Genomic DNA, 10677 nt, shown 5'->3' with positions numbered 1-10677 from the left:
ATTCCCAATATTGTAATTTGTTAACACGTGGATGACGTGATTGGCGAAATATCGGCGTAGCCTTCTTGACGCGTGAATCAGTGCAAGGACAAGCTTTTCCATGATTGCGTATCTTGTTTCTGGGTCGGTTAGGGTTCTGGACACATAATACACAGGTGTTTGGACACCTTGTCGATCAACCAGCAATACGGCACCGACGGCCCTGTCGGAAGCTGAGAGGTACAAAACCAAAGGTTCTCCTTTGTTAGGTGCGGTTAGAGTTGGCAGCTTGATGAGACAGTCTTTCATCTCGCGGAACGCGCTTTCTGCTTCCGGAGTCCATTGGAATTGGGTTTTCTTCATGCAGTTTCGTAAGGTCTTGATGAATGGGAAGGATTTTGCCGCGTGATTTGCTAGGAATCGATTGAGGGCTGCCAATCGTCCTGCGAGCTTTTGCATATCTTTGATGCTTGCTGGTGAAGGCATCCTCTCTATGGCCTGGACCTTTTCTGGGTTCACCTTAAAACCGTCTTTGGTGACTATGAATCCCAGAAACTTTCCTTCCTCCATTCCAAATGAGCATTTTGCTGGATTCAGTTTGATGCTCACGCTTCGCAGCGTGTTGAAGGTTTTCTGGATATTTACCAGCATTGCGCTCTCCTCCCTGCTCATGATTACCAGATCGTCCATGTATACCTCGATGTATTTACCGATGGCGTCACTAAATGTTTCGTTCATCAATCGTTGATACGTAGCACCGGCATTCTTTAAGCCGAACGGCATCTTGGTGTAGCAGTATAGCCCCGTTGGCGTGCGGAAAGCGGTTTTATCCTCGTCTTGAACAGCCATCTGGACCTGGTGGTATCCCTTGTAGCAATCCAGAAAGCATTTCCACCGAAACGTTGCCAAAGAATCTATTTTCTCGTCTATGTCGGGCAACGCATAGCAGTCACGGGGGCATGCTTTGTTCAGATCCTTGTAGTCGACGCACATTCGCCAACTACCATTCGGTTTCTTCACCATGACTGGGCTTGCCACCCACGTTTGGTACCGGACTTCCCTGATGATTCCTGCGTTTAGCAGTTCTAACACTTGTTCCTTCATTGCATCATGTTTGATGTCCCCCAGGTGTCGTTTAGCATGCACTACTGGCTTTGCATCCTCTGAGACGTTTAACCGATGTTCCGCAATGTGTCGTGGAACGCCAACCATATCGGCTGGTGTCCAGGCGAACACATCCATGTTTTCATGCAGTAATTTCTTTAACGCCGCACGCGTTAGGTCAGACATTGCGGGTCCCAGAGTGACCGTTTGTTCTGGGTATGCACTGTTCAATACCCATTTTTCTGCCTCTCTGCGCGGTGCGGGCTTGCTTGCTTTTGCCGGCCTGATTTCGTCTGTTGCTAGCACTTCCTTGCTTGCGTATATCAACGCAACGCCTGTTTCGGTTGGAAAACCTATGGCAGAATGTGGTGCGGAACAGATCATGCTGAAATCTCCTTGGGATTCTCGTCCTAAAAGGATGTCATGTCTTGAATGTGCCGGTAGCACCATAAATGTGACTTCTTCAGTTCTTGAATTTCTCCCATCAGAAAGTAATACTGGGAAAGATATTTGTCCTAGGGGAAAGACGGCCTCATTGCAGAATCCAGTTAGTGGGTAGTCAACTGGTTCCAGGCGCGCCTTATCCTCTTGGTCGAATTGATTGAAGCACTGTTCATATATGATGTCTGCGGTGCTTCCTGGATCAATAAAGATGTAATCTGTTTGGTAGTGGCCGATCACCCCTGGAATGACTATTGGCCGCTTTTCTCTTGGACCTCCCCTGACAACTGGGAATACTACTTGCTTCTCGCGCCATGAATCATCCTGCGCGCGTTTGTTGTAGTTTTTTCTTGGTCGCCGTGGTCCTCCTTGCACCATATGGGTTTCTAGCTTTCTGAGCTTCTTGTTGTCTGGACCTTCGTCTCTTCGTTGTATCTGGCGGTAATCGCGCTTTCCTCCTTTGACTAAGTGACCGAGCTTGCCGTCTCTTAGAGCTCTTTCGATTTCTTGTTTCAAGCTGAAGCAATCATCGGTCAGGTGGCCCGTGTCTTTGTGGAATTCACAGAAGAGATTTGGGTCTTGACCCCTTTTGTTGCGCATCTGCAAAGGTGGCTTGAATTGATGGTTCTCTGTAGCTAAAACTTCAGAAGGTGTTTTAGTTAGTGGAGTCCACTGCTTTTCTCTATTTTCGCGCTTTACTTCTTTTCGATGGGCTATCTGATTGATCGTATGGCGTGCGTCGTCCCGTGGGGGACTTCTTTCTCTGTTCCCGGAAGCCCTCCAGGGTTGATTTCTACCCCTTCTGTTGTTTCGATCGTGGTGGTTGTGTGCGCGCTGACGGTGATCGTCACCGGTCAGTTGCCTATCTGTCTGCGCAATGGTTTTGGCTGCTTCAATGAAGGTTTCCCAGTCTTTGGGTCCTCCGTCACGCCCTTTGATTCTTTTAACCAGATCGTCGCATTTAACTGCTCGCATGAAGTGTGCGCGCATCATTTTTTCCGGTATGTCTCCAATTTCCAGACATTCTTTGTTGTACCTCGTAATAAAATCCTCCACGCTTTCGTAGTCTTTTCGGTATATGTTCAGACAATCACCTGGGTCTCTGGCGTGTCTTCGCTGTTGAGAAAAGTGTGCTAAGAATTTTTCTCGGAAGTCGACCCATGACTTGATTTTTCCAGCTGGTAAATTGTCGAACCAGATGCGTGCCGCACCAACGAAAGTTTGAGCAAACAAGTGACACCATGTTGGTAGGTTCCAACCACCTGTTGCTCCTGCGCCTTTGAACACCTGGAGGTGATCATCTGGATCCGTCAACCCATTGTATTTACCTACGTTGTGCGGTAACTTTGTTTTGTCGATGGCCGCGCACGCGATTTCTGGAATAAATTTTGAATTTTCAGCCATGTCCTCAGGACGATAGCTTAAGGTGAAGTCGTGTTCTGCTTTGGGGTTGTACCCCGCGCGCTTGGTTGGTTTGTAAGCCTCATGCTCTGGAGGAAGTCTGCTAAACACTGTGGATTCTGCCTTGTACGTTGGGTCGTCTTCCTCCTCTTCCCATTCTGTATTCATGTTTCGCGCGCCCAAGCGGGTTTGGATCGGTCTTCGTTGCTGATTGGAAGTTTGGACGAAGTTGCTCTCTGTTTCAGCATAGGTATCGCGCGTGTCTTGTATGCTGGGTCTTCTGACCTGTTGCACTGGTTCTCTTTCTGGTCGTAAATTCCACGCGTTTGTCTGCTGAGCCGTGTGTGTACTCAGAGACCTTGGTTGTGGAGTTACGAACGCTGATTGGTTAGCCTGTGCTTGGAGTAAGGCTTGTTGTGCGCTGAGCTGCGTATAGACAAGGTTTATAGACGCCATCTGTTCGGCATACCAGGAAGCCAGAGTTTTTCCTTCGGGTAGCCCTAAAAGTGCAGAATAGTTGAGTTGTGCTTGTTCCGATGGTGCCGAAGGGCCTGGCCCATGGCCTACAGTCTGCGTCGGCGGTGGGGTTTGATGTAACATCCCCGTTGGAGGTTGGAGAGCAGCCCCGTTTGTGGTCTGAGTGATAATTCTTGTTGGTGTTTGGAAAATGGGTCCAGTTGTGGTCTGGCTAGCAGCCCTAGACGCACTTCCAAAAATGGACGGGAACTCGTTGTTCAGCTGGCTTTCCTGGATGGTCTCGTTCCTTTGACTGCGTTGGACGTGTGCCGTGTCCGAAACGAGTTCAAAAGAAGAGATTTCTCCGTCAGCTGGGTGTGAATGATTCTGGTCTGCCATTTTTACGAGTTTTTCTAAAAGAGAAAAAGAGGTGAGAGTGGTCTTGCAAAAAAGCGGATGGCGCCAATGTTGAAACAATGGTTAACACAAAGGATAACCAAGGGGGTCGTTTCACTTATAGGGTTCAACCTCCTCTCTTGCTCGTATCCAAGGCTCGAGATCTGCAAAACAGTAAACACCGTTAGTCTCGTTAAGAGGGGAAAGAGAGGTTTTCCCTCTTAACCAGGCTCCGGCGTGAGAATAAGTACTGTTCCGAGATGAATAAAACAGTGTGTGTATAGAGTGAGTAAAGAGAGCCAAGATCCTTAACCTGAATGATGAAGGGTTCTATTTATAGCCGGAGGGTGAAGAAGGAGGAAGTAGCTGTGCCAGCTGTGGATGTGCGCCAGCTGTCCGACCAAGGGGAATATCCTCTTGGTCTGCTCTGTCAGGGACGGCGTAGTGGTACACGTGGCGTCCCCGCATTCGACGGTGTTGGGCACCTCGTACTGGTCATGTCAGCCCTGCTCCCTGGATTGTCGCAGGCCCATGTGGCTTCTTGTGTATGGTGCCACGTATTGTCCTTGATGTTGGGCGAGGCATCTTTGATGCCCGCCGGGCCTTATCCGGTTGTCTTCTGGAAGCTTCTAGAAGATCCAGATGATGTGGATGCCTTGTGTGCACAAAAAGTGGTGTGGTCCCTGCCATGTAGGCAGGGAATTGGGACCATACCTCTTCAGTTTGGGACGAAAATGTTGAGTTTTCCAGCAAAAAACTTGAGTTTTCAAGACAAACAGAAGTTTTCCGACGATGAAAGAATTTACGGAGACCTCATAATTGGGGCTTTTAGTAGAAAAAGGTTCCTAAAATAAGTAATAAGGTTACAAACAGGTTTGGGACAAAAAAATGAGTTTTGAGGCCAAAAAGGAGAGTAATAAGGTTACAAACAGGTTTGGGACAAAAAAAATGAGTTTTGAGGCCAAAAAGGAGTTTTTTGGCCAAAAACACTTTTCCTGCGACCGGAGACTAACGGCGTTAGGGTTCTGTTAGTCAGGGTCCATTGGAGGTCAATATGTTAATAGTTGGGACTGCCAGCGGTTATTTTTTAAATTGGGACTGTTTGCAGCCAACGACGAATAATTGTTTTTATTGAAATCCAATATTCCCTAAATAAAGATGTAACTATTTTGATTCTTTTTTACTCACTTTTACTACTATCTATATATATTTGTTTATGATATATTCTTTATTTGAATTTTATTAACAAATATTATCTATATATCTATTTGTTTAGGGTAAAAGATAAAAAGATAAAATTTATTGTATAAAATTTATTTAAATCTTATTAACAAATATTATTTATATCTATTTGTTATATCTATTTGTTTAGGCGGGAAAAAATTGTTGAGATCACCTCATAGAGCGACATGTGTCCCCTATATGATTTACTTTATTATATGTATAGATTTTATATCATGTATTGATGGTTTTTTTTTTTTTTTTTTTTTTTTTTTTTTTTTTTTTTTTTTTAAACCAATGGTGATAATCTAAACATTTTTTTTTAAATGGCCAACAAAAACAGGGATTTTATTGAAACTATACAGAGGTGCCTAGCCAGCAGCTAGGCCACCCACAACAAACACCAGCAAAACAGAAAAACAGACATCCACCAAAACAAACCAAAAATCAATTTTCAAAAATACGAAACTTCCTCCAATCCTCCATGGACATACCGATCGATTTCGAACGGTATTTTACCCACCAGTAAGACATTGACTGTCTCCTTCACTGTTTTTGGCAACGATACACTTTTGTTGTTGAAAATCACCTCGTTCCGCATTCTCCAAAGGCTCCATACTCCGGTTAAGATTATCGCATAAAAAGCTTTCTTCCGTTTCTTTGACCCGTTCATGTACTGCTGCAGATCGAGTAAATCTTTGAGATCGAAAAGAAAATGATGAGAGAATTTACACCACTGAAGAATAATCTGCCAAAAATACCGCGCGAGGCTGCAAGAAATGAAGATGTGTTCACTCGACTCTCGCCATTCCCCGCAAAAACAACAAAACTCAGATTCAACCGGAACGTTTCTTTTTAACAAAGCATCTCTAGTCGGAAGACTATCCTTCACCGCTCGCCACGCAACCATACCAACTTTTAGGGGAACCCAATTATTCCACAGAAAGGCGAAGTAAGGCTGCCTGGAAGCCGCTAACAGACAAACTCTTTTTATATTTTTAACCGAAAAAATGCTAGACTCGTCTCGCGCCCAGAACCACTGATCCAGTTGATCCGAAAGCGAAGTCGGCCCCTCAGACAAGAGAAGGTGCACCAACTGATCTAGCTCCGAAGCTTCCTCAGCAGATAGGATTGGACGCCTCCAGTTCCACCCCCATCCGTCAACATTTGGATCCGACGGCCACCTATCCCGAACCGAGCAGCCTTTATTCCTTTCGAGGGCAAATAGAGACGGAAACAACTTGGCAAGCAGGTCCGAGCCCACCCAAAAATCCAGCAAAAAAGCTATGTCAGAACCCCTGCCAACCACCCCTTTAATAGCATTATTAATGCCAAAACCCAGCTTCGAGAAGTCATTCAAAATCCCATATATGTGCTTCCAAGGACCAATATTGGAGACCTTTGTCGGAAATCCGGAATAGCTTGCCAAGACCTGGAATTATGGTGTAGAGCCCAAATAGTTTTCCTCCATAACCCTTCCGGATCAATCTTAAACATCCACCACCACTTGGCAAGCATACAAAGATTAGCATCACGAAGCGAACCGAAACCCAAGCCCCCATACTCAATAGGAGCAATGAGACCCTCCCCCCCCCCCCCCCCTCACAAAAAAAAAAAATAAAATAAAATAAAAAGTCTCTTCTCAACCTTTCCAAAGTCTTGATAACTTGGCACAACGCTTTTTACAAAGAAAAATAATAAGTCGGAAGAGAGTTGAGAACCGACTTTATCATAGTGACAACGGTGGTGCTTTTAGTTCAACATGTTTCTGTATGTGGATTCACCAGAAGATTTTGAGGCTTCTCCGATGGTCGGAATATCGCCGGAGTGTCGGAATACGCTTCTCTGGTGGTTGGAATATCGCCGGAGAAGACACTTTAATAAAACAGGGTTTAAACGTGTCGTCTTAGGTAAAGCACATGTGGTAATATTGAAGTTTACTATATAAATATGGGTAAGATTACGAAAATACCCTTTTGGTAAGGTTACAGTTTTACTCCTCAGGGGGTAATATTGCAGCGTTTTTAATAGTTGAGGGGTAAGACAGCAAAAATTTCATGGTAGGGGGTAAGGTTGCCAATCACATCAAACCCCAGGGGGTAAAATTGCAGTTACTCTAATTTAAATTTAACAGGAAATGTTTGATAATAAATAGCGGACCTAAAAACCATAACTTCCGGTTTTTTTTTTTTTTTTTTTTTTTTTTTTTTTTTTTTGTTTTCATTTTGTCAAATTGAGTTTTTTAGTCAAAATTTTCATTTTGTCAAATTGAGTTTTTTTTAGTCAAAATCAACTTTTTTTTTTAAATTTAGTTCGTATATATATATTTTTTTGAGTTTATACATGTAATTTCATATTTGATCATATGATTTGATTTGGTTCGCATGGGTTTTTCCGTGATTTCAATTATTTATATGATAAATTTTTAACATGTAACAAGTTAAAATTTGATTACTATTATAAAAAATCTAATATCAAAAGAGCCTTTTGGGTATCATATATGAATATGTAAAATTCGGAAAATAAATTAAAATAATAAGATAGTCTCCCCCGCCCCGCATTTACGAAGATAGTACATAACAAAAAGCGAATGAGAAGAAATGTAAAATAAATGTTACATAAACATTAATGTGATTCAATGCAATGTCTTTTACAAGAACTTTTAACAGTAATTTTGGTTGCAAAGAAACTAAGGTTTGAACGTTGGTTGAGGATTTATGAACGCGTTTGTCTAACATGACACAACAACCGGAGTAGTAGTTATGGCCGGAGAAGAGGACACTTGTCTAATATAGCATCGTGTTTTTTGGTGTTTTTATATTGTTTATGAAAAGGATGAATTGAATGAAACAACTAGAGAGTACCCATCTCTACTATTGTGAAAGGTACGAGTTGCTCATGCATCTTAGACCACACGGTGTGGAGAGGTTTAAAAAATGGGTGTTATTCGACATGTGGACGCTACGTCAGCGTGCGTCAGAATAGTGGCGTGGTGGAAAAAAGGGGGGTGTGGGACGGGCGTGGAAGAGGGCATTAATCGACTAGTTTCAAACAACCAATCAACATTTTCCACGTCGTTCTATGTTGGCCCTCAATGCAGGTGGAGAATTTGGAGCCCATGTCACAACCCCGAGCACAACACGGTGGACAGTGTGGTTTTGTGGGCGTTGACTGACAACAACGTTGCTGTTCGACGACCACACCGTGTGGTCTTAATAAATTCTAATATGCACTAGATCTCATAAAATTCTGTTATGCTTGTAGTTGTCATAAATTCACATGGGACTTGTATTTTCATTTTATACTCAAATAAAGAAACCTAAATGCATGTTTAATGTTGTAACAAACAAATTTGCATTGTATTAATATGGATTTAAGCGGACAACCAAAACATCCAAGACATTAGTTAGTAACTGATCAACAATATCGATTCAAGCCGAGAACCAACACTCACAACTAGCATGGATCATAATCCAACATGGAGAGTCACAAATTGTAAAAAAAAAAATAATGCATTTTTCATAGAGTTGTATAAAAAAGGATCCAAGGATACTTGGAATTTTCCTATAACAAGTACATTGCTTTTAAGACAGTCACCTAATAATGCTCTGCCCTGCTGACTTGTTAATGTTCCTTTTCATCATCAACAATCTAATCTTTTCAACTTCATCCCATTTCCCCTTTTCTGCATATATATTTGATAACAACACATAATGACCAGAATTCCTAGGTTCCAGAATCATAAGCTCTTTAACTGCTACTTCTGCGACCTCCATATCACCATGATTATGACACGAACTTAGTAATGCACCCCATAGCGCAGCATTTGGCTTCATGGGCATTGATAAAATTAACTCATAAGCCTCTTTCATCGACCCCCCGCGCCCAAGAAGATCAACCATGCACCCATAATGCTCGAGCTTTGGCTTGATTTGATGGTTCGATACCATTGACGAAAACAGGTCCTTGCCTCTTTGAATCAACCCTGAATGTACACAGCATGTTAAGACACCGACAAAAGTGGACTCGTTTGGAGTCAATCCCTTCTTGATCATCTCATCAAACAAAGCTAAACCCTCTTCGACTCTGCCATTGAAAGCCAAACCGGAAATCATGGCATTCCAAGAAACTACATTTCTCAAGGGCATATCGTTGAAAACTGTGAAAGCAGCATCCAGAAGCCCACGTTTGCAGTAGAAATCGACAAGTGAGTTTCCTACAGAAACATGTTTTTCATAAAGTTTACCTGATTTGGCATAAGAATGGATCCATTGGCCGACGTCATCTTCCCCCAAACGAGCACAAACCGGAAGCATAGTCACCACTGTCGCCTCATCAGGCTCAAAACCGCTATGACACATCTCATGAAAAACTTTCAAAGCTTCACCCTCTCGCCCACTTTTGGACAAGCAAGACAACATCGTATTCCACGAAACTATACTCCTCTCTCCCATCTCCTTAAAGAGGTTATAACCCATGTCCACATTTCCATTTTTACAATACCCACTAATCATTAAATTCCAGACAATAACATCTCTCTCACGCATTTCGTCGAACACCTTGTTAGCATCATCTAATTTCCCGCAATTAACATACAATTCAACTAATCCAATCCTAACAGCACGAAAGCAGTGAAACCCAAGTGAAAGGACTTGAGCTTGCACCGTTTTCCCGAAGTTAAGATCGCAAAGATTGGAACAAGACTTGAGTAGAGGAGCAAAAGTGAATTGATCAGGCCAGATTCGACGTTTCTTCATGTGAGAAAACAAGTGAAGTGAGTTATGGGAAGGGGGTGACAAAGAGTAGGCTTTGATGATTGAATTGAAGAGGAGGATGTTGGGGTGTTGGGTTTGGAGAAAGAGGAGATGGGCGTAGTCCATCTGGCGGAGTGAGGCGCAAACGGAGACGAAGTGAGAGAGGATGAGGTTGGATTGATGGAGGTGGTGGCGGAGGAAATGAGCGTGAATTTGGGTAAGATGGATCCGACTGCGGTGCCCATGGAGGTGCTGGAGGATTCTTCGTTCGATCTCTCTCGCAGTCTTCATGACTGCAACAACATTTCCATTTTCATTGCTGCTGTTTTCACGTGGTGGTTTTAATAATAACTCACGCGCTAAGCGGCGAGAATTCAATCACGTTACAGTATCGGTACTTGTTATGGCAGTCGAAAGAGAGAATAAAATAAAAAAATAAGGTCGTGACATATCAAAAAGGATTTCGACACATGTTTACATCAATTAAAAACAACGAACATGAATAGCGGCAATGATGTTGTTCGGTCGGAAGCAGTTCAGTTCGTTATGGCATTGATACGTCACCAGTTTAAAATAATAACTTACCATTCATCGTCGGTTTCGGTTTGGTACAACAGCAATACGGTATCCATTTTCAATAAAACTTATATCGTGATTTTGAAGAAAAACACAATTTGGAGTTAGTTTTTTTAACTGCTAACGTACGCATGTTAAAACAGTTCATTACTGCATCAATATGTCACCAGTTAAAACTAATAAATTACCATTCATCGCCGGTTTCGGTTTGGTTTGATACCTAACGGCACGGTATCCATTTTCGTTCCGTACGCAAGTTAAAACAGTTCGTTACGACATCAATATATCACCTGTTAAGAATAATGAATTACCATTTATCGCCCGTTCCGAGTCAGTTTGATATGATGAC

At 42.8% G+C, this 10677-nt stretch overlaps 1 protein-coding gene across 1 annotated transcript; it reads right to left on the bottom strand.

Moving 5' to 3' along the window:
- Nucleotides 1-8379: 8379 nt before the first annotated feature.
- LOC110931924 (pentatricopeptide repeat-containing protein At1g09190) lies at nt 8380-10130 on the bottom strand (the record flags this gene model as incomplete). Its single annotated transcript, XM_022175294.2, has 1 exon — nt 8380-10130. A coding segment is annotated over one exon (1539 nt), but the record flags the coding sequence as incomplete, so codon positions are not given.
- Between the last annotated feature and the right edge of the window lie 547 nt (nt 10131-10677).

Source organism: Helianthus annuus, chromosome 3 (genome assembly GCF_002127325.2).
Source record: "Helianthus annuus cultivar XRQ/B chromosome 3, HanXRQr2.0-SUNRISE, whole genome shotgun sequence".
Lineage (NCBI taxonomy): Eukaryota > Viridiplantae > Streptophyta > Magnoliopsida > Asterales > Asteraceae > Helianthus > Helianthus annuus.
This window is presented reverse-complemented; position numbering and strand designations above follow the sequence as displayed.